Genomic DNA, 26,377 nt, shown 5'->3' with positions numbered 1-26,377 from the left:
TATTTAGTGGTTTTACTGGCAGAATTTACAAAAATGCTATTATCAAGCAACATTGTCAACAGGTTTACTTTATACTATCCATTTATTCAACAAATTGACAATGTTTTAAGTCTCAAACTACCCATTCTGTGATATTAGGATTTTATCTTTACCCTATTGAGCTCGGTCATTTCTTTCTTTCACTGAATAACAAGATGTATTGTTATGTTCTAGGCATACATCAAATAAGCACAACTTTTGTTATACATGGTATTCAGGTGTACTTTTATATAACTGTGTTCCATTGTTCTTATTCAATTATATTTTTAGCTCTATATACAGATAAAGAGGAATGTTCATGTCTAAAGCCTAAATGAATGGACTTTATCTCTCTCTGTGTCTCGCCCAAACATCTATCGAAGTGGCTTTATATACATTTTAAGTACATTAAAGAAGCAATTATGGAATGATCGTGAGAAATTATAAAACAATTATAATCAATTGAAATTTCGAAAGTGCGAAGCATGTTACATATGATCGGTGTATCAAGTGTGTGCTCATTGTTACGCCTCTGTAAGTGGTCGTTCAAACGTTATACTGGTAACTGTAACCAGATGGCTTGCTGTGACGTGTATGAATCAAAAGACTGTGATGAACAATAATTGTGTTTAATAGTTTAATCAGAAATTGGGAGGGTGAAATTGGTTTATTTATGCTCAGCACCGTGAGAATATCAAATGACATTAAAGTATGATGAGTAATCAATTTGTGTGAAAACAGCATTTTGAAAGTGTCAATATGACCCAGGCAGAACCATTCGTTGGCCTGTTAAGCTATGGATGACACTAGTACATATACTGTGAAAATAAAACAAATCAAACCATATGTTTACTCTCTTCACGAATAATGTAATATTTTCTAACCTTGATGAACAAGTTCTAAAATAATTTAACATATACGCGTAGATTGATTGAGCTTAACAAAATATTGCTGAAACAATTTTTCCTCTCGAAAAGTTGTTTCTACTTGAAAAAATTAACGAAAATCATGTATGATAGTGCCTCCTCCCTGGGTTGGATAGTCTACACCTCCACAATTTTTTTTCATATGGAATGAATGGTGAATTTTTGTGTGTGAATGTGGAATATTTTTCCTTTTTAACCGCTTTTACCTAAAATTTACATTTTCCAAACTAAAATAATTTTACCTGAAATTTATAAAAAGTAGTTTTATTTCTTTTAATAAATTTTTCAGCCCCCTTTCAAATGATCTGTTCACATTTTTGTCTACACAAAGTATGCCGCTGCAACCATTAAAGGAAGACTGCGATATGAACGGAATAATTTTATGTTTAAAATGTATATCTGTTGAAACACTGTTGTTGCCCTGTCATGGTAATTATTTCATTCTCCCGGCCCTATGTGTTCTTTCAAAATCTTTAATTTTTCCTATTCTTAATACGCTGTAAACAAGATCTTTTAAAACACTTCCACATTCCTTTAAAACCGTAAATTGCGGATTTCTTCATATTTCGAAATACACTCACGCGCCAAAAGTATGTCAAATTTTATTGTTTTTCTCTGTATATTTCAATGAAAGCAAGGCTTAATTTTAAAAGGTTTTCTGGTGTTTTTGTCAGATTTTGAGAAACTTATTTTTTTATTACAATAGATTCAATTTTACCTTTTGGACATGCGTTGAAATAGTTTTTTGAAAACTTTCTGTAAAAATTGGTATTTTAGACACAACACTAAGACATTTTTAGATCTAATTTCAGGAGCAAAATTTTTATAGAAATTCTGAGATTATCAAAGTATATTTAAAATCTGTCAAGGGGTTACAATTAAAAATTCATTGATTTTGTTTTTCAATTAAATATATAGTGAAATAAAAAAATCGTCATACTCTTCCAGAGTGTATGTAAAGCAGAAGCTCAAGTCTTCACGATTGCAAAGTTAAAATTTATTCTTATTCAAACTTAAGGTTTTTGAAGATTTATTTTTGCTAATAATTGATTAACGGTTAAAAAAATTTATAAATAAGCGAAATAAAAAAATAAGCTACGTACAATGTCAATCAGATATAAAACAAAAACAAAAAACAATTCTCTTTTATTTTACTGGTAATGTAGCACTACAAGAGTTCATAATTTTCATATAATTGTAAAGTTCTGTAATGTGTCATTTTGTCATTTGCCACTTTAAATGCATGGTTCTAGCCGGTGTATGCAGCATTATTAAATTCGATGTGCTCTGAAAAAATAACTTTGAGTTGCATTGCTCACCAGATTGGCTTGAAAATCTGAACGGGTAATTTAAAAGAACATTGTAAATTGAGGGCTGGATTGTCGAAGGCATTTTTATACCATGTCAATCTCGTAAGAAGAAGAGCTTTGTAAAAAGAGATAGAAATATATTCGAATTGTAAATCTAAAATATTAGAATTTTTTCCTTTATGATATTTTTGACAAATTCAGCAAGCTTAACAAAACCTAAGCAATATATCTTCCAGTTTTTTTCTGTATTCCGCTTAAGTAGAATGCCATCTATGCAATACTTTTGTTACACACAATAAACCTTTGCTTGGCACATTTTTTACCAGCGGGTTTCATTTACAAATTTATCTTAATTATTCAATCTGATTTATGCTCAAAATTGGAAAAACTAAACAAATATCAAAGCAAGTTTACATGCTAAGAATTGCATTGTTTAATGATATTGTGATTTGCTACTGCTTCTAATGTCTTTTGTATGAAGGCGTGTAGAATTTTTTTTATATTTTTCTGGATTTTTTTTTAAATGTATACATTATTATGATTATAAAAAATGTTGTTTCTATGGACTTTAACCCATTCTTGGTAACCTTTATTTTTATTGGTTAGTTTACATATTGACATTTGACATGATGTAGGTCTTACCCTTTTTTTCTATATAAACTCCGCAAATGTAGAGTTGAGGTGTTATTGGATCGTTGTAACGCAAGTTTCTGTGTATAGGTAAGTATTCCATTGCAATAAAAAGTGTGCAGAGTTTATATTAATTTTTAAATGTGGATTTTAATATAAGAATGAGTAACTGTTCACAAAAACTTTTAAGTAGGATAATGTGTGAACGCTAATAGTTGAAAGTGATTTGGTTAAATTTTTGTCTATTTCACAAACTTGTGTATATTTTTTGATGTGAAAATATTAGTCTAAATAGGATAATTTCTTTTCTCTTATTACGACTATAAGGTATAATTTATTTGTTTCCTTATACAGTGTCTTGTTTAATCTAGATGTATCTGTTCATTTTAAATAAAGCAAATATAAAATTATAGCTTTTGTGAAGACTATTATCACATCAAAAAATTAAATTGCTTAATGAAAATTAAAAGCTTTTTTTGAAATATAGTTTTAACATTTTTCTTGTACTTTTTTCATGTACATTGTATTTATAAACTTTCACTTTTTCTTGCCAACAAGAAGTGCTCTCTCTCTCTCTCTCTCTCTCTCTCTCTCTCTCTCTCTCTCTCTCTCTCTCTCTCTCTCTCTCTCTCTCTCTCTCTCTTACTTCAGTTAATGTCATCCAGGCAAAACTTTTGAAAGAAGAAAAAAAAATTCAGTAATGTTTGAGACATATACATGTAATGTCACCGGTGGATTTATTATTCGATTTAATTAACATAATTTTTTTTTAGAAATGTTAACAGCAATCAAAGCGGACTTTGGATCTACATATATGGCCATAAGCGAGTCATCAAAATGGCCGCCGTTATAAGCCACTGGTGCACGCTTACCTGACTTCTAAGTAAAATATCTCACAAAGTAACTAAGTAACTTACCTCAAATTTATTATCAAATTGCATGACCTTTTGACCTAATGACCTGTCGTACACGTTTTGGAATGGACGCATATGATCCTTGAATGTAGGGCCGTGGAAGTGAACTCCATATTTCTTTCACTTTTTCAATCAGATCTCCTCTGTTTTTGATGTTGTTTATTTCTCTTTGTAAACGGATTTTAATTGTTCGCCATACGTTTTCTATAATATTGAGATCCGGTGATTAGGATGGCCAATAAGATTTGATATTGTTTTGTTCTTTCCATCGTTTTGTTTTGTTTGAAGTATTTACGGGGGCATTGTCTTCTTGGAACAAATAATCGTTGTTAGGGAAATGCTGAGCTAAATCCGGCCACAAAATTTCATCTTAAATGTCGATATATTTTCGGGAATTTATATTGCCCATTTACTTGAGTGAATGTTCCGATCCCTTTATAGGAAATGCAACCCCAAAACATGGCAGAAAACTTACGGTTGCTTCGTAGCCCCAGGCACTCCGGTTACCAGATTTCGTCAGCTCTCCTCCATACATATACTAGTTTATTTCGGTCAATTACAACTTGTGTTTCGTCACTAAAAATTACTTTTTTCCAGTGTCTTTCCAAAGTCCATCCAAGTTTTGATATACACCAATTTATCCGGCGACTTCTATTCTCTTTCCGAATTGTTAATGTTTTACGAATTTTCCTCCTTGTATAGCCAGGAAAACGTAATCTTCTTCTAACAGTTCGGCTAGAAACAGAAGAGGGTAATACATTGTTTGCTTCATTCGTTATTTCTGCTAAAGTTTGTCGTCTGTCCGTTTTAACACAGCGTAAAATTTTCCTATCCCCCCTTTCATCCGTTTTTCGAGGCCGTCCGCTTCGAGATAGATTTTCGATGTTTCCACTTCGATTAAATTTACGAAGAAACTTACTTATGCACGATTGACTTACTCCAGTAATGTCAGCAATTTTATATTGACTGAATCCATCCGACCTAAAGATATAACTAACTGTTTCTGTGGTGTTGACATTTCCTTTCGTTTATCGGCCATTTTTTAGCAGACGATGTTTACAGGGACATTTGACGTCAAATATAAATATAGATTAGCTTTATTAAAAGGCTATGATCTATTTTGTTTTTCTCTGGCTATGTCATAAAGACCAAAACATCTCAGACATTTGTGAAAATGAAAAAAAACGACGGCCATTTTGATAACTCACTTATGGCCATATACTGTACATGCTTGGACTTGAATGGTTTTAAAACAGAGAACATGCTACGTCTCTAACTTATTTTGTATATGAACAATTATAGATTCTTAGTATATCACGCGTTATAAAAATGTAATTGACTTGTGTTTGCTATATAATATGCTTATCCAACCACTTTCTTGACTCTTACTAAGTTTTGTCAACGTTTTTTATGTATGTTACTAAAATATTATGTTGTTTTGAAGGTCATTTGGACGTAGTTGACAAACTGTATTTTGATAGGTAAGTTTTTGCATTGAATTTTATTTTGAAGGGAAGTATATCCCAACTATATAACTTCTATCTAAACTTTACAAACTAGCATTGGTGATGTTATTGGATAGCTGCAAGGAACAAGACTATTCCTGCAATTATTTATTAACGCTTTTTATCACTGAAAACTTAAACAAGAGATCTACTTGTAATATATGGACACTAAGCCAGCGAATTTCATAGATAAAACACAAGAAATGGCCAACGACAGAAAACTATTTTTTTTTTTAATTTTGGGAGAACAAGTCCTTTATATAGGTCACAAAATAACATAATATGAAAAACAACGAATAAAGCAACAACAACCCCCCCCCCCAAAAGAAAATACATTACACTGTTACCTCTGCGGCTGATCATTTGGATGATTAAATAATATACACCCTTGAGGGTATTTTTTTTTTTCCAAAAAAATAAATTTGAAAGTTCATTATTAACATTTCACTTGCTTTCTCTAGCGTTAATTTATTAGCTTATATTTTAAACATGAATATATTTTCTTATAATTTGTCGCTGTTATGTTTCCACACAAGCAAACAATTTTTAAATTCTGTTATAACATAATAGTAACTGTTATAAATAATTTGATTTTAATGCTAAAACCTAATGCATATTCTATTTTTATACGTTTATCTGTTCAATATATTGATCATTCTTTGTTTTAAAGGCTTTTGTTATCATTTCATACCCATATTTCAATGACAATGCATTGTTGTAATTCTATAGTTATTTTTAGCACTTTATAAATTTGATATATATTTTACTATATAAATTTTTAGTGTGTAAGTAAAATCAATACTTAAATATTGATACAAATGGTATATGCGTATCGACATCTTGAAGTTACGACATGTGTTATTAGTAGGTGTATACCATTTAATATTTGGATCTATACGTCATGGGTTTGTACTGAGCTTTAGGAATGATAAAAACGATTGAATTTCAATATAGATGGTTTGGAGTAAGGCTTACCTTTTATTAAAAACTTCATTAAGAAAACAGCCGAACAGTGATTTAAAATAATAATAATAATAATAATAATAATAATAATAATAATAATAATAATAATAATAATAATAATAGTCCTTACATAGTAAATACCATTTAAATACCCTAAATAACTCAGTGGTTAGACTCGCAGACAAAGCAGGACTTTCAATCACAGCTATGTCTTGATGACTCAACGCAAGTACAATTATGGAAACCTCACTGAATATTGTTTAAAATTACATGTAGTATGATTTCGTTATTTGATAAGCAGACAACAAAATATTATTTAAAGATCTTAGATAGTATTTATCATACTATTTAATGAAACACGTGTATTTATTTATGTTAACATAACAGTGAAAATAGAGAATAGCTAAAAAATACGACTGAGTAAAATGGGATTCATCAAAACAGTCTTAAAATGAAATCATCCAAGACACTTCGACACTTAGTAACAAAGTCATTGCAAAACAATCTGATGAGAAAAATGGTTAGACTAATTACTAGTTGTAAATAAAAAAGCATTTTGATCATAAGCAAATAAAAGATAATAATAAGATTAAGTGAATCATTTTATTCAACGTCGTCATTTTTCAAAATTTAATTTTAGAAATGGCTGATGTAGCAATGAGCGAATTAAACCGTGAGTATACAAGAATTATGTATTGATCTTTCACAAATAAAATTCAGTTAAATAAATAAATATTCTGCTACCTTTTATTGCCATACAGAATTTCTGCATGTTTTCCTGCACAAAAATGACCGTTACATCGACGAAATAACTGGTAACTTTCATCTATGGCGGACATATCAAATGTTTACTTCCCAATTCAGTTCAAGAGGTTCAATGAAAAAAAATATATTGCTTAATATTTCTTAAGATGTTGATTAACTTTCTTTCCCTTAAACTTTTGAGAACGATCCAATAAAAGTAAAACTAGAGACATGTTGTATACTTAGCGAGAAACGTAATACTTTGTTTTGTTCAACGCTTAAGTTCATTTGAGAACACAAGCAGTTATGCATGATTTTTTAATCATGATAGGGTTTGGGTATTATGTTTTGAAATAATTTGAATATATTCTTAATTTCTAATGGCACTTTTAAGAAATTCTCATAAACATCAGCTTTGATCACATCAAAAGAAGGAGAAAATAAACACCGCCTTCAAATTTACCTAGTCAGTGTACCCCTGTCAATCAACTGCATTGAGGGCCCAGATTAGATGTTAGAAAATGATTGACATTCGTTTAGTCGTCCTGTTTATACCATGTCTAGCGCTCGCATCCATCTTACATTTAACTTTAGTCTTTAAATTTTCTACTATATGACTTAAAATTAACACATACTTAGTTTATGTAACAAAATTGTAGAAAACATTAATTTTAGTAACGTTTTTATAAAAAAAATATTAATTTTAATAACGTTTTTTTTATTTTCTTTAAGACTTCTAAACACACCATAAAATTTAGAAATATTTAATTCTTATATGACTAATACAATAATGAAAATCATTTTAGGCTTTTTCATTTAAACTTTGTAACATAAATTTCTCCGGTTAAAACATACACAAGGACATACAACATTTTTCGAAGCTTAAATATACCTAAAGATCTCCTGTGTCGATAAGTTAAAATGGCCCTTTAAAAAATCATACGAATCAGAAGCGTGGTTTATAAAGATTGATAATCAGAAAAAAACAAAATATTATTTGATCAATATCTTTTACTAACTATTTAATGTTTCACGTGGTTTTTATGAAGGTAATCAAAAAATTATAATTAATCCATTTCTATTCTCTTTCTAGCGAATATTGTAAGTGATGAACAAGTGGCACTGGTAACACTGTCAAAGACGACAACGCAACAAGAAGGACCTTTGGCGGCAGTAATGTTCACAAATCACAATAATGTCATTCAGCAAAACTCACAGATCACGCCCAGGTGAGTAATCAATGTTCGTCGTTGGCACGCTATGCAGGTAAATACTTTGCACGGTGTATGATGTTATAAATGTCATTCGACTCTTCGTGCACGAGGGTTGTTCGATAATTATTGAGAGAACATAAATATTTCTTTTCTAAGTGACAAGTATCGGTGAAAATTGGCATAAACATGGAAGAAACCTACACAAAAAATGAACCAAAGTATTGTTTACGACGGTACATAAACATGTCGCTGGTCGGGGTACACGGCTCATGCATAAACTCGGAGATTTAAAAAACTTACACAATTACTTACTAAGTGTCGGTTGTGCAACAATTAATAGTAAAGGAAATCAAATTAAATATATTATTTTGCTGTTTATCGTCACTAACTTGTTTGCAAATTTCACTAGTGTTCGAGTTGAAATACGGAGATAGTACAAATGTATTTACCAAGCAATCGGAATCTGACTACGACGGTTTATTGAATTTTGACGTCAAGGTGGCGCAACGAATATACTTCAGATTGGTTGGAAACACTGAAGAAAAACTCTACAGGCCAAGTAATTGCTTAAATAAGAACTATAGAATATAAAGGAGTCAAGTGCCTACTTTTACCGAATATTTTTAACTTACTTTTTAACTAGAATTAAAAAGTGGACTAAATATCTACTACCATTTACTCAAAAACTGATGGCAACAGTTCTTAAATATGTACAGAATGACTTTAACAAACGTTTTACAGAAAGCTGACTTTTGGGTAAAAATAACTCGATTTTTTTCACAAAAAAAATCAAGAATGGAAATGATACGTAAACGTTTTAATATCTTAAAATGAAAAAAAAAGAGAAATAAAAAAAAAGTTCATGTTTTACATTTAATTTTAAGGCGTATAAAACATAGGAGCAAGGAAACGCGGTAAAATGACGTTGCGATGGGTTTGAGGTTGGCCGGGTCACTGGACGTAAGGAAGTTTTGTCAGCTTACCAGAAATGATATAATGATGTCCTTGACTGATAAATTTTCACATAATTAAATGGTATCCTGGTTAACTTTTTTGTGAAATTCGATGGCTTATTTTTTTCTCAAAGGAGTAAGAGTAAATGTCTCAATAATTTCCGAACAACTCTCGTATTTTTCGGGTGTATTTCTTTTTGAACGAAAACTATTATCGTGTATATTAGATTCTCTTACTTGTATAAATCGTTCCACATGATACCTTTAAAATATATATCAGACGTAGCACTCGTTTAAATGTTCTATATATGCGACAAAGCATATATCATATCTATCTGAAATATAAATACGCGCACATCACACAGTCCGGTCTATGTGAGGGTTAAATTTGTTGCATCATTTTTGACGAGAAAATGGTATGGTTTTATTATCAAAGGGAATGGTCACCATTTCGGTCAAATTTTATTTTTCTATTTCATTGTTTAAAATACATTTCTAAAGATGAACCAAAATTTGAGTGCCAGTCTTCGAGCTATAAGCAAGATGCAGAGCTCGCAATTCTTTGTTATGTAAACAAGGCTCGTGCCATGTTTTTCTTTTCATTGGTTCAATATACGGGTAATCTGATATTTCTATCCGCTAATTCGTTTTGAGAACTAAATAAATATTTCCTAGCGATTGTCATTTTCGTTTTAGGTCATAATCTCGAGTTTTCTTTTTAACATTCAAAATGTATGTTTGCATAACAAAGACTTGTAAGCTACATGCATGTATCTTGCTTATAACTCGACTACTGATGTTACATTAAAGTTTTAAAATTCAGAGAATTTAAAACTATCTATGACAATTTAATAGTTATAGTTTAAAATTCTCTGAATTTTACATTTTTAATATATGTAACGCTGACACTCAAATTTTGGTTGGCCTTTTGAAATGCCTTATTGAAGCAATACTTGTATTCATTAAAAACGCAAAGATGAATTTTATCCAAAATCGTGACCAAGCCCCTAAAATGTTTTTTTTTTAAATATTTCAATTGTGATGCCATAATATAGAATTTCTGCATATTTTCCTTCTGGCAATGAATTTCAGTTGTGTGAGCGTGCGGCTGCCACTGAATGGAGAGTTGTTCGGCTACGACGTTGAAATCCCGGAGGGTCATCAGTTAGATGTCAATAGAACTGTTATCAGGGTGAGTGCATGGTATAAATACAGGACATTGTATATACATATCACAGTTTGGCTGAAATCTACCTCTTTCTTGGTGGGTTTTTTTCCGAAAAAGACAAGACAATTTTTCTGTATCAAAATTGCACTTACACACTCCAAATAAAAAAAAATGTAATTAAAAAATAGATATAATAGATAGATATAATTTTTTTAATTTTATATAAGTACATGCTATGTTTATACTGCATACTATTTGTAATGCAAGTTGTTAACATGTACTAGCTTTGATATTTCTATGTTTTACTGTTCTAATTCAAAAATGTTTGTATTTTGCTAGCCCAGAGCAGACATCATCGAAATCGAGATTTTCAAAATTGGTAACTTTAAACTACTCTAAGGCGCCTAGCTTAGATTGCCAAGTCCGTATACGGAACCTATAAAAGAATATTTCGACTACTATGCTTTTAAATATCGTAGTTTAGTTTTTATAACTTAAAAGTGTTTTCTTTGACATTTTAAGCTTGTAATGGGTATTTACCCAGAAATTATTGAAGAACAATTGACGTACTTACTACATGATATCGTATAAAAGGTTTTATTATTAGAAAATCCATAATGTACCCTTCAATTAAATGTTTTATTTCAAAATAAAAGAAATCACTCTTGTCTGTTATTTATCCTTTTAATTAATTATCATTCGAGTGAAGAGTGCATGTATTTAATAGTATATTGCGTTTGATTTTAAAAAAAATATTGGAGCAGAAATGATATCGGTATTGTTAAGGAATAAACTATAGAATTCAGGAGAGAATTTGTATTGGGTTTTTAAACATTCGGGTGAATGTTAAGGCAATTCTTTTTCAGCATAACAAATATCATTTTATTATTTGTCTTAATGGCTAATTTCACAGTATAACATATTAGTATCAATGTACCTAATCTAAATCGAAAGTGAAAATATACCTATTAACGAGTATATAAAATTGACTATTGAATCGTGTTTTTCATGACCAAACAAAATTTGATTTTGTAATATGATGCATTTAATGAGTGCATACTTTGCGTGTATGTATTTCTTTATCTATTTTTTTTAAATTAAGATCTTCCGCTTCCGAGCGAAAGACCTTACTATTATTCTGAAAAATTGTCAGATTTCTTAATTATTTTTTTCAAGACGCCAACTTTGGTCCTTAATATCTCGCTCGTTTGTTCATCGATTGTTTTGAAATGTTCAGGTCTGATAACATGCTGCGCCAGGTTGTTGTTTTATTTTTTTTACTTAATGAAAATCCCCATACGGTTTTGAACTATCCCCCTTATAGTAAAATTTAACGACTTCTTTTGTCAGATGGGTTTAGCTTTAACGATGACTGACAGGGTCTCAAAGATGGGCTGGTATGAAAGCAGATACATTGATTTGGTGCAAGACATATTTATATTTGTTATCTAAATGTAAATAAAAGGAGTGGTATATGTGTTGAAACAAAGGTTAGAAGAAAAAAAATGCAAAAAATTTCACGTATTTTCCGTTTTTAGTTTTCTACCTGATAATATTTTGTTATAAGATGTATTTTAAAAGTTTTTGGTCTTACCGATACCTTACATTCGGTATACATAAAAAAGGGAGTTAGAGGCGTCAAAATTTTTTTGTCAATAACTTGTAAAAGAATAAAAATTTCTAATGCATTATTGAAACAAATTTGTAAAGGAATTAATTCCGAATCCTTCAATAGTATTCAATTTGATGGTTTCGTAATTTATAGTCAGTACTTGCAGAAACGATTTTTGTAAGTTTGGTCCATTTTTGTGGGGGTGTGCACGTTTAGGAAGTTATGAAAGGGCTTCTTGTAATGCACTAACTGATACATGCAGAGCGTAAAAATGATTCTACATAAAGTTCCCAAATGTTTTATTCATATGTACATTTTCATTTCATAAAGATGAACGTCTTTGACCTTATTTTTGTTGTTTGTTTAAAACTGTGCTCCTCTCTATATTTAGATGCATTACGAGACTCAGGAAACCTGCTGGCAATTTAAACGAACACGAGATTGTTTCCGATAGAACTTTTCTTTTAAAGCAAAACAAAATACTGATTTACGATGAAGATGATATTATCATCGTGGAGATGATTTTAAAAAGTAAAATTTATATTTGTATTCGATAATATTTGAATCTAAAGCCGCTTATTTTAAGTTACGGTTATTAGGGATATTAAGGTACTTTACTACACCTAGACTTATACTTTTTAAGACACTACGTCACAAGATGGCAATTTAAATGTTTTTTTAAACTGTTTGTATCGATCGATTTAGATGTACATGTATATCGTCATAGCTCAGTGGTTAAAGTATTAGGCTTGTGAACCGCAGATCATGAGTTCGAATCCGCCCGAGCTTTTGTTTATGTTTACTGAATGAAATTTTTGAAAATATCATTTTTTTTTCAAAATTGCAATTTTTTCCGCCTATTTGACATATATATTTCTTATCCATCATGCTTTCTATCATAATCAAGTAATTTTCTGCTGATTTTAAAATATTTCAAGGTGTGGTGAGGAACCTTAATTATGACTTGGCCCGCGTTTCGCGGTTTTTTTTTGCAAAACATCTACAAACGAAAATATCAAACAACCTTCAGCAGCAATTTATAAATTATTTTTTACATACACAATTTTAAAAAGGTAATAAAATAAATTGTGCTTTATAATTGTACTCGCTATCTTCCGTGGAAAAAAATTGCATGGAAAAAATATTGTTCAATGTTCATCAAATACGCTGTAGCCTTAGCAATCGAAAATAATTAACAAACTGTATATTGGTAGATTGACATATTAACAAACATTCAGACCCGCAATGTGTTTTTTACAAATTCTATAAAATGTAGACTCAATGACTGAATTCTTTACCGTTTTCCGTTTTGGGTATTTTTAATCACGTGTGTACGCTTTGTGTACATATAGATTAATAGCCATATGATATAGATAAACACTTTAAGTGTTGAATTTTTGAAAGGTATTGTGTACATGCAAAGCAATGCAATGCTAGGGCTATTAAATTCGAACAATGTATATGGTGAGGGTCGGACTCATCATGGTTCTGCTTGTTCTACAAATAGCGAATATAAGACGAAGTATCGGGGTGTTATTTTTTAAACAAATAAGTATTGCTTTCTTAAAAGCTTGCATTACTAAACAAAGTATTTCACTGGAAGCAGTATTAGTTACCTTAACTGCATATATGTAGCTCTTGGTCTGGAAAAATTGACTACCATCCGAAATTTTTCATACAAAGGCTACAAACTTGCAGCTTACATAACCTTTAAAAATACATTTGAGAATTTGCCGCTGTTCATAAATTCATTAAAAAGGCGCGCAGATTCAAATGGTAATATGTCGTTTGATATTGGACTAATGACGCCTATTTATATTGTTTTCATTAATATTATATTATTATTTCAAGCTTGTGGGTGGAATGAAAACAGATTCACATGCTAAATGACATAAAGATAACAACATTCAAGGCCTTTCTTTATTTTCAAGCAATGATGAAAAGGACTCTCAAAATAAGAAAATAGGCGCAAAGTAAAATGCATTCACGGTACAAGTTCAGATTGTATAAAGTGTCTTAAAAATTCCTATTTTTGAATCGTTTACTACAACTGCGAAGAAATTAATGAATAAGACATTCTGGCGCGGAGTCTTGTAAAAGAATTTCCAATGGTCAGAATTAATTCTTCCGTGAGGGTCGGGGTAGGTGTAAAAACTAATTTAATCGTTCAAAGTTTTTAATTGCTAACAACGATATATCAGATCGATTGTTTTAGAACGATTTATAAATCCAAAATGCAGTCATTTTTAATCGGTTGACGTGTGAACATGTGTATTACACCCTATTAATTTAAGACGAATGAAATTGTCCAGCAGATAGAGAAAACAAAACTCCCTGGCATTTTAGTTCTTCCAGTTAACTTTCCAGACTGCATGTTATTATAAATGTATGATCTTGTTTGTTAATAATAATTCAAAATCAATTATTTATTCACAATGTACACTCTAGTACGCTAGTACACAAATTTGCTGCGGTGACCCCCCCCCCCCCCCCGGCCATGAAGCCTACTTTAAATCAGGATTACACACGTGCTTGCATGTGACAAAAGACAACATGGAACTTAACTGTTAACTATAAGTTACCGATATCATCTCTTTGGAAATGTATTTCTCCGTTAGTAAATACGTGTAGTAACAGATAAATGTAATTGTGAAAACCAAAAGGGAATGCATAATAACTGCTTGATACAATATTTCTTTTTTCCAACAAGCTTTAAGTTAATAATAATATGAAAAAAATATGCCTGACTTCATATCTGAAATTACTTATTTTCTTTATTCCCTTTTTCAATAAACAAAACAAACCAACAAACAAAATTGATCCAAATAAATATAATCATCAAAAATAAACCTAAAAAACAAACTACACATTCATCATTCACCCCAAATATTGCTTTTTCGATATTTGTCATCGTTGTAGACCCGTGTACAATCTATTAAGTAGATGCTTCCACGACATAGAACCCCTTGCTGATGAACGTTTTCATAAACGCATATAGAGAAAAAATACATTTGGATTTTTTCTTGAATTTCTTTTGATGTAAAAAAGGAAGAAATTCGTTCTCGGTCTCTCTTTATGCTTGTTTGTTAGCGGTTAATCTAAGTTAATTTTGCATATCCTTTTGTAATTTAAAAATCTGCGATGTGAATCTTTTTTCCATGCAATATTTCGAAGAAAGCAATGACGAGTAGTATCTTGAAACTTTACAAAATTTTATTAGACCATATAGACCCGCTGTAAAATTTCCAGGATCTCCGCATATATACTAAAATATTCATTGGCGCTTGCGTTCGATAAAAAATTCGTGTAAAATGTTTAGTCTGTTTACCTTCATACCGTGCATACCCACTGTGTGAGTATAATCGTCGTCCATATTCTTTCTATATTAAGTCAATTATGATAATTAAATAAGTTTTTCAAAATAAAATGCACATGCAAAAAACAATATGCGGCGAATCAAACTTTTTTCTGTATTTGCTTATATACATGTAGTATAGTACTTTGTTTCTTTTACTCAGTGTTTATACATCAAATATTGTACCTTGGTCAGGTATCAATTTTTGTATTACGTCACATGTATGACGCATCTACGACGGAAGACCTAATCGTTGCTTGAAACGAGCTCGTCTCTAGTTCAAAAACTATTTCTTTAATATTGATAAAAATCCAATATAGGCAAATCTCGTCGGTTGAATCGCAAAGAGTAGGCCTTACATGACGGTTACAAATTTGAAAAACTTCTCTTCGCAGCACTGTTAAGTTTTATTATGAAAATATCAGCGGATTTGAACGTTTATAAAACGATGCATCTTTTGTTTCAAAACATTTATGTAAAGTTATTTTATCATGATGTAAATGTGATATTAAATGAAACAGTATAGTAAATGCTACATTGTATGACACTTAGTGTGTTCCCCTGAATTGATAGTCACGTGACATTTGTTGATAATTCTCCCGAATGGAGGTCATAAACAAAGTTCAATATTATGAGGGCATACCCTTATTCGAATTAAAAATTTAAATGATAATTAAATTCTACTTTTCTGGTAGATTCTGAAAAGTGCTGCTGCTTTGTATAGAGTTCACCTTTTATTACAATAAATATCAAAGAAATTGAAGCAGCAGCACTTTTTTTTTATAAATTAAACATTCCCTTAATTTATATCCAAAAGATCGTAACGATCTGTTTAGCGTATGCCCTTGTAAAAAGCGAATTTAGATAGGCTTACCAGTGTCAAACACCTAGAACTTGTACATTCAACACTAGAAAAGAAAAAATACATGCTCTAAAAAAAGATTAAATGCCAAATCAAAACAAGCATAATAAATAGGATTTAATGGTATAATAAATGTTTTAAGATTATGCTCTCTTAATTTATAAAATGGATTTTTCCATGTTTAAAATTGATTAATCCGCCTCTCTCTACACAAAATGACGTCACATCGACAAGTGCACCGCGATCAGTCGGTTGTTTATATTTTTGGTTGTTGGACTTATTTGACTTCAAAGCTGCACGCATAACTTATAATGTAGTTTAATATTTTCGTCCGCATTACAATAGGAAATTACTTTATTTACTTGCATTTTTGACGACTTGTTATTTTGTATGATGTCATAGTTAACATTTCCCGTACTTTCTGGTCGGTGTGACCACAAAGTATATGGCACGCCAAATTCACAAAAATGAGCTAAACATAGTTTCACAGTCGATTAACTAGGTTTATCAGCTGTTAACTATAGTTTACGGATCCTAAACTATAGTTAACGATTCGTTAACTATGGTTTACATCTGTGAAACTATATTTCACGAAAGTAAACTATAGTTTACGAATGATAATCATAGTTTATATATCTGTAAAAAACGTTAACAATAGATTTTGCTGATAAACATAGATTCACATTTGTTAATTATTATTTACAATCGTAGACTATATTTCAGAGTTGTTAAATATAGTTACACAAATCGTGAAACTACATTTATCAGACAAATTCACAAAAATGAGCTAAACATAGTTTCACAGTCGATCAACTAGGTTTATCGACTGTTAACTATAGTTTACGGATCGAAAACTATAGTTAACGACGTTATTCTATATTTCACGTCTGTAAACTATAGTTAACGAGATAATTTATGTTTCACATCTGTTAACTATAGTTAACACTGAAAACAATCATTTGCGATTGCTAAACATAGTTTATCTGATAAATATAGTTTCACCATTGTGAAAGTATGATTAACAACTCTAAACTGTAATTTACGAATGCAAATTGTATTAATCACAATCGTGAAACTGTATTTATCAACTCTAAACTATAGTTTACGAATGTAAACTATAGTTTACAGATGTGAATCTATATCTATCATCTATTGTTAACGTGTATTTCCAGACATAAAATATAGATTTGCTTTCTTAACTATAGTTTACAGATGTGAAATATAGATTAACGTCGGTAACTATGGTTTAGGATCCGTAAACTATAGTTAACAGCCGTTAAACCTAGTTTATCGACTGTGAAACTATGTTCTGCTAATTTATGTGAATTTGGCGTGCTCTAGATTTGTAAACCGTAGTTTACTGATTATAAACCCTATTTATCAGATAAACTATGTTTAACAACCGCAAATGATTGTTTTTGGTGTAAAGTATAGTTTACAGATGTGAAATATAGATTAACGTTGGTAACTATAGTTTACGATCCGTAAACTATAGTTAACAGTTGATTAACCTAGTTTATCGACTGTGAAACTATGTTTAGCTCATTTTTGTGAATTTGGCGTGCCATAAAAGTAAACCTTAACAGTGCTGCGTTCAATGTTTAGTTTCATATGATCAAATATTTGATGTAAAGGAGTATATATGTGCAACCTTTTAAGCCCACAGCTAAAAAGTCAGACTCTTTAAGGGCAGGTCCAATACTTTGTTTAGAACACATGTTGGTAAGAATTTGATAGGAACTTATTTCAAAATCTTTGGTTGATATTTCTGATTTACATAAACAGTTAAAAAAGCAAGAGAGTGACACTAAAAAAAACAATTAAATATAAGTTCAAACTTTATTCTTGAATCCTTTTGAAATCAATTATTCAATCGTTGTTGACATGTATCTTTATGTATAAATGTTTATTTTTTCAATAGAATAAAGTTAAAGTCGACAAGTCAATATCGTTGCAGAACATCTGACTTTTTATTAACGTACCCTTGAAATGTAAAAAAACCCAACATTTTTTAAATATTTCTAACACAGGATATATGAAAATTTTTAAGTTCTCCTTAAAGATAGCTTAAAGGTAGCTCAAAGGCAAGGCGATTTTTAAGCCACCTTTAAGCAATATATGTTGCTCAAAGGTGTCTTAAAGAGGGCTTAAAGAAAGCGTAAAGATGGTTTAAAGGTGCTAAAAGGCAGCTTCAAGACTATCTTGAAGCGACCTTTTAGCTACCTTTAAGGACAACTCATTGGTCCTTAATGTCCTAATTTCTTAAAGCCACCTTTAAGCCACCTTTAATATGGAGGGTAATCGTGTTCAAAAACCCAGAAATGTAAACTTGTAAATCTGAATATACAATCGTGTTTGTGTGTGAGCCTGAGTATAAAAGTGTTCTGATCGTGTAACCTATAAAACTCGGGTATAAATACATGTAAGATTTGACTCAGTTCCTTCGTATGATGCAAATTTTGCAGCTTTATTGTTCAACTTTTCACACTCTCAATTCGTAGTTTCTGTATTTGTATCTTCAGAATCGGCAATAGCACATCTGACATGATACAAATTGACAAATGTAAAGTCTACAAGTTTGTCAAACTTTGACATGACCTTATATGGCAACTGCCTTGCTGCGGGAAAAGGCATGCCGCAATCGCCAGAATGTACGAAAATAAACATAAGATTCAGCTAAACTGTTGCATTAAAAAATTTTAATGAACGACACTTTTTTCTATCAAAAATACCCGTATTATTTTTAGAAAAAATGTTGAGGTATGATTGAAACGGAACCAAACAGGAAGAGGTTCATGCATTTATATATATAAATCGTTGCCTATGTGATGAATGCGCTATTTCTGTAATATAATTCTCATGGTATTATACAATAAGGGTTTTAAAAAAATGCCCAATATCTTATTTCTCTAAAATAATTTGACATTTAACTAAAACTGGAATATAATTTGTACTCTTTTCCAGAAATGAGGCGGATCAAGAAATTTCCTGAGGGGGGCCCGGGTGAATATATTGCATGAGTGGCATGGGGTTCGGAGACCGCCGTGAGTTCCCATGCATGTAGCACTATTGCTTCTCAGTTCTAAGAATTTTGGAAGAACTTTTAACCGGGTTTTTCAAACGGTTATTGAAATAGTGAAAATGCCGGGCAAGAGCGGGCGGGTGGCTGCCAAAAGGGTACCCTTATTGTACCGATAACTTATCGTTCAGTTTTCAAGATAGGTAGCTGTCCTTTTGCAGGTCAATCATACTTATATATTTACATTTTCCAGTGTCTTTGCCTGTGATAACACTAGGGATCGATTTTGTACTTTCAAAAGACGCGAAATTGAGGCGCGGACAGGGTTTCCTTATTTATATTTAAGTATTTAATCGTACGTTGGCTTAAAATTATATAAATATATGTAATAATTAAGGAATCATTCTTCGAATATTATGAGGTGATCATTTCGGTCTGGGCGTATTCAAATTATTCCTCAAATCAGAGGTATATAATTTGCTAGGATTCTGATTTCTGATAATTTATGAAAAACATCAACTGCAAAACTAAGTCATTTTTGACAAAAATATTGCATATAGAGTATCCCATGTCTCGCGATAAGTAGTGTACATCAATTCAGAGTTGGCAAATGGATAATTGATCATGTTCACTCAAAAGAAAACCCGGTTTGCTGTCACATTGACAGCTTTCCTCTTTGTCATTTTTTCTGTATTAGTTAGAATTAGAGGACTTTCAAAGATATGGTAATTTTTCGCGGAAAAATGCAAGTAACTATACATGTATCAAGACTTCTTTAAAATATCGTAATGATTTTGTTGTGCAAATGCAAGATAAAAATAAAACAATCTCTAAAACTGTTATAAATAGAAGTTTTATAATTATTAATTAAAGCACAAAGTTTTTTTTTAAATTGAAATACTGGTATGTTTATGTTTTTGTAATTATATTTTTTCTTCAGAAATTGGATTTCTGAAATTAAGGAACGGTGTAGGTAAGAAAAATTTGATCGTTTTTGAACTGGTAGAGTTTTAATCATAAAATATTTGAAAATTTACACTCTACTATTGACGACAATTTTACAATGTTCACATTGCAAGTGGATGTAAAGGTGTATTATAATAGCACTCCGGAAAATTTCTATCAACCAACTTCATTAATTGAACCGTCATTCAGGACGTCATACTCATATCCCGTAATCATTGCTTGAAATAAAAAAAAATTGCCGATTTTCACCTGCATGATAGGCTTTTTTCCTATATATTGTTGACAATGCAAAAATGAAACGTTTTAAAAAAAATAATTTACACACAATTTAATTTTACGACGGTTAACCTTTAATCATTGGAATTTTTTTTAAGAAGGGGGGGGGGTCGTTTCTTGTGTATAACTTTGCAACTCGGTTTTTTAATTGACCAGCTGGCCACGTGCCCCCGTGTAATTTTTTCGCCGGAGGATTGGAGAGGGGTCTTGTCCCAACTTTGTGGTAGCGATAAGGATATGTTTGGAGATATTTTCTTTATTTAGCCAAGCTCTATACTTTAACAATTTGTTTCATGTACTCTTATAAAAATGCATGTATAGCTATGTATATTCAAACATGTCTTTGAATGTATTTTTCCCCAGTTCTAAGACGATATTTTGCACTCACATCATTTATACATTCCCTTTATAAAATATACACAAACCGCATAATTTATTTTTTCCGAAAAATCATACTTGCTAAGAAAGATTGTTATCCAAAGATACATGTATTATGATTAAAGGCCTTCCTAATATTTTTTCTTTATTTATTCCGTCCCCATTCCGGCGAGTACGACATGCCTTTACCTGCAGCTAGCCTTTTCTATCGGTGACGTCACTATTTCCATATATGGTCATGTCAAAATTCGACATACTTGTAGACTTTACATTTGTCGCAGAAAACGGAGATACAAATACATAGACTACAGATGAAAAGTTTGTATTATAGTAGCAAGTTATATGTAGATAACAAACAGCATTTCACAGCTACAATTGTGCATCTGTGGGAAAAATTAGATAGAAGGTCTGCGGGGTCAACTCTAAAGTGTTTATGCCTGATTATTATAGGTTATACGATCAAAACTACACTCATTCATACTCGGGTTTATCCACCAACACGATTGCATATTCGGAATTACATGTCTGGATTTTTGAACACGATTACCCTCCAGTCACGATTTTGGTCAAAAAATATTTTTTTCGATTTAAATGTTTACAATGCTTCTGTAAGGCATTTTAAGTAGGCAATGAAAATTTAAGTGCCATTTGTTGAGTTGTAAGCAAGTTACAGAGCTCACAATTCTTTGTTATTTCAACAAAGCTTTTCTTTACATTTTGAATAATGAAGTTAAAATTCGCGTTTTAGACCTAAAATGAATGTGTTAAACATTAAAAAACTGTTTATTTATGCTTAGAATTAATAAGAAGATCAACAAATCAGCAAAGAACTGTGAGTCCTATATCTTGTGGTTAACTCAACGACCTACTCTCAATTTTCATTTGCTCATTAGATATGCATTCCTTAATCATTGTAAATAATAACTAGTAGACTAATTGTTCTCGAACAATTAGAGGTCTTTCCACCTTATTGTGTTTTATGTTTGAAATAAGATTGCTTCAATAGAATAAAGTATTTTTTAATCTGCATTATTTCATAAAAAAAAGTGTCAAAAGATTGTCATTTTGATCTGACAAGGTAGACGCTTCAATACCAAGTGGTCCAATGTAACTATGATAATTGATTCAAAAGTTATTATGTTTTTATTGAATGTTCTTAACTTTCAGGGGCAATAACTGCTAAAAAGGTACCTTGAATCCTTTCGGTATGAATTGATTGAAGGAACGTCCAAGTGTACTGAATACATTAATGAAAGTTTTGAGTCTCTATCTTTAACGGTTAATGAGGAGTAGCGATAACAAGCATTTTGTACAATAGGGGCAATAACTCTATAATTGTTTCATGGTAAGGGTCAAAGGGTTATATTTTGAAATGTCATATGATGTCCTACTACATCATTATCATTAATTACGATTAGCTGTAGCTAGTTTTCATCGTGGTCCTGCATTAAAACATATTTACAATCATACATATTATAATGATACAATTAGCATCTAAATATAAACACACACATATATAAGAAATGCAAGCACATTACTGTCTTAGTACATGGTAATATACATTTTACTGTTACAATATACATGTATTAAAAAGTGATTTATAAAAGGACTATAATAGCTAAATATTAGCTCTGTTGAAAATACTCCTGAAGATACAGATTTAAAATTACTTACTGAAGTAGAGTTTCGGACATTTTGGGAAAGTTTGTTGCAAAGAAATGCCGACGAGTAACTATAGGAACGTGTGTAATTTTCTGTTTAGGACGTGGTAAATATGAAATATTTGACATAAAATCATTTGATCTGGTTTGGCGACAATTAACATCTCTTGTATATCGAAACACACTAAGATAAGCGGGCATTTGGTTGTGTAAAACCTTGTACAAAAAGATCAATTCTTTAAACATAAAATAATCCTTAATTGGCATTCATAATAAACAAGAAAATTATGTATAATAGAATCATTTATCACATTTCGGCTAAGCTTAAAGTACATTTATCATATGGCATACTATTTGATATCCTGTTCATAAGTATAAACGCAATTCCATTCAAACTGGTAAGAAAAGTTTATCAGTTAAGAGAAGGCAATTTTATAAAACTTATATTCTGAAACTGAAATCCAAAACTGAAACTGAAAAGTGTGTCAGTTAAGTGGGGGCAATTTTATGAAATTTATATTCTGAGGCTGACAAAACTGAGATATGTATCAATGCATCAAACAATGTTAATAAGATATTTCTTTTTTCACATTTTCCGATTCCAATTATGTATTGGTATAAACCTATTTCAAATCATATCGGCGATCTTATATCATAATTTATAGTAATGATTTTTTTAATGAAAAGAAAATAAGGTTTTGCAATAAATCAGTTTAAACAGAGAAACATTTAAGAATTAAAAATTTGATCATGATATTTCAAATGCACTAAATATATATTACTAAATATGCCTCTTAGTCACAATTCAAACAAAGACCTGATTTATATCACTTGTTACATAGTCTTAAGGTGAACTATATCTGGTTAATAAGAATGATAACAAGTTCTTTCAAAAAAATTTTTATTTCGAATGCTTGGCATTTATTGAACAGACCAGTATTTAATGAAAAAAGGAAATAGATTGTATTAAGAGATATTAAAAATGCACGTACAGTATGCTATTGGTAATATATCGCATTTTTGCAGTTGAAAATGAAAGATATTACTGATCAAAATGGATAAGCCCATAGCGTCATTTCAGCTATCTATACGGCGAGTATGTACTGGACACGCCTACAGCTAGTACTGGCCAAAAGATAGGCACACTTGTGGTTAAAATGAGGATACAACACACTATGAATAAAGCATATAATCATGTTAGTTCTAAACGTAACGAGGTGATAAGACTTCACATATCCTTCTTGATCCTATCCAGTCCCATCGAAATCATTTTAGACATTCTATATAATATTTGTAAAAAATTATCTATATTGATAAATAGAAAAAAGGAATACTTTTATTCACTGATTTTTTTCATGTACATCGTTACATATGTCTTACTAAAAGAAAGATTATACAACCATACCTTTTTAGATGAAATTTAATGAAGAATTTTTTAAAAATTGATAGTTTTATATTTTAATCAAACCTTTTTACAGTAATTGTTTTCGGAGGATAAATAAGATGTCTGTTAGACTCTTTTTGGCATGTTTACGAGATGTTTTTTTCTCGTAAATCTCTCTCTCTCTCTCTCTGTCTTTCTTTCTCTCTGTATCTCTCAGTGATAAACAATTATGGTATGCTCGTGAGAATTTACACAATAATTATAAACAATTGACATTTCATTCAAAGCATGTATAATATGATCAGTATATCTGGTATGTGCTCATTTGTTTTGAGTTTATCTTTCTGTTATGTTATACTGGTAACTGTTACCAGATAGCTTGCTATAACGTGTATGAGTCAAGAGACTGTGATGAAGAATAATGTTGACTAATAATTGTTTAATCAGAAATTGGCTGGCTGAAAGTGGTTCAGTTGTGCTAAGTTCCGTGAGAATAATAAATAAGATTTTGATGAGTAATCAATTTGTGTTAAAACAACACTTAGATAGTGTAAATATGACCCAGGCGGAACCATACGCAGGGCTATATAGCTAAAGATGACACTAGTACATATACTGTGAAAATGTATCAAATGAAACCAAACGTTTGCTCTTTTCATGTAGAATGTAATATTTTCAAATTTTTAATAAGTTCTACAAGACCTCTTCATGCATGAAATGATCGAGTGAGATGAAATACTACTGAAAAATTCCGTTTCTACCACTCTTCCTCTCCGAAAGATGTTTTACATTTGAAAAAATAGACGGAAACCATGTAAGATAGTGCCCCCTGTACACCTCCACGATTTTTTTCATGTTGTATAAATGGTGAAGTTTTGTGTGGATGTGGAATATTTTTTCCCTCTTAAACCGATTTTATTCAAAGTTTACACTTTCCAAACTTAAATATTTTTTCCTACAATTTATCAAAAGTAGTTTCATTTCTTTGAATAAACTTTCATCCCCCTTTCAAACAATCTATTGACATTATTGTTTATACAAAGTACGCCTCTGCAACCATTGAAAGGAAGACTGCGATATGCACAGATTGGTTTTATGTTTAAAATGTATATTTGTTAAAACACTCTAAACAAGATCCTTTGAAACTCCCACACTTTTTAAAAACGTAGATAGCGGATCTCTTCATGTTTTGAAATACACTCACGCGCCAAAAGCTTAAGTATGTCAATTTTTATTGCTTTTTTCTCTGTATATTTCATAGAAAAACAAGACTTAATTTTAAAAGGTTTCCTGGTGTTAATTTTTGCCAGATTTTGGAAGAAATTCATATTGATTACAGTAGATTCAATTGTCACTTTTTGACATACATTGAAAACTTTTTTTTACAACTCATTTGTAAAATTTTATATTTAAAACACAACTCTAAGATAATTTTAAGAGCTCTACTATATATTATGTGCAATGTGCGAGCCAAAAAAATCTTACTTTGGATTGTTAATACCAAATCTCTGGAACAAAAGGTTTGGAAAATACGTAAATATGGTGCAAAAAAGCTACAGATTATGAAAGTCTTTTTAAAATCAGTCAAGGGGTTTCCATTTAACAATTTAAAAAAAAAATGTTGTTTTCAAATTAATATATAGTGAAAAGAAAAAAATTGACATACTTTCTTCCTGAGTGTATGTAAAGCAGAATCTCAAGTCTTAACGATTGCAAAATTAAAATTTATTCTTATTCAGGATTTTGAGGATTTATTTTTGCCAATGATTGATAAATTATTACAGTAACAAAAAAATAGTTCCGAAATCAAAAATTAAACTACGTACAATGTTTATCATATATGAAACGTTACGTAATGTGTTCTTTTGTCCACCCCCCTAAAAAAACTTCATGTAAAAACGAGTCCAGTTTCATAAACAAAGCACACACTCCGAGCAAAAACCGCCACTCCGAGCGTCGTATCTGGTCTGAAGCATAAATTTACTTAATTAAAAAAAAAGTTTCCATAAAAACATTTAACCCCAAATGTTTGTTCGTTTTATAGAATATATTATTTTAGAGCAAACATGTAGACACATATTTAGACAATTATCAGTTTTAATCGCTCTGGTTGTGTTTTCCCCGATTTGATGTCACCACCCTATGCCACGCATAGCCGCTACTTTAAATGCATGGTTCTAGCCGGTGAAAGAGACATTTTTGAAATCGAGGTATTCTGAGAAAATAACAATGACTTGCATTCCTCACCAGATTGGCTTGAGCATCTGAACGGGTAATTTCAAAGAACATTGTAAATTAGACGCTTAAGAGGGTTGGATGGTCATCAGACATGCCCTAAGATTTCAAGTGCGATATGTTTAGCCGTAAGTTTACATCAGGTAAAAAACCCAAATATTTTAATCTTAATTTCAAAAAGTTTTTTTTAACTTTTAATACACAGCCCTCCTTCTCAAGGAGATTAAACAAGTATTCCTTTTAAAGGAATGATCAGCAATAAAGATATATAGATAGCTAGAAGC

The 26,377-nt window shown here is 30.8% G+C and overlaps 1 protein-coding gene and 1 pseudogene across 1 annotated transcript; both read left to right on the top strand.

The window, feature by feature from the left end:
* The window catches only part of LOC128162435 (multiple epidermal growth factor-like domains protein 10), a 143,874-nt pseudogene that overhangs the window by 83,441 nt on the left and 34,056 nt on the right, over positions 1-26,377 (top strand).
* Positions 2,957-11,020, top strand: LOC128162438 (uncharacterized). Its single transcript, XM_052825653.1, has 6 exons — positions 2,957-2,974; positions 5,243-5,279; positions 6,907-6,939; positions 8,104-8,239; positions 10,270-10,369; positions 10,685-11,020. The coding sequence occupies exons 3-6, from the start codon at positions 6,909-6,911 to the stop codon at positions 10,742-10,744; spliced, it is 327 nt and encodes a 108-aa protein (XP_052681613.1). The 5' UTR covers positions 2,957-2,974; positions 5,243-5,279; positions 6,907-6,908; the 3' UTR covers positions 10,745-11,020.

Source organism: Crassostrea angulata, chromosome 9, assembly GCF_025612915.1.
Source record: "Crassostrea angulata isolate pt1a10 chromosome 9, ASM2561291v2, whole genome shotgun sequence".
Classification (NCBI taxonomy): domain Eukaryota; kingdom Metazoa; phylum Mollusca; class Bivalvia; order Ostreida; family Ostreidae; genus Magallana; species Magallana angulata.
This window is presented reverse-complemented; position numbering and strand designations above follow the sequence as displayed.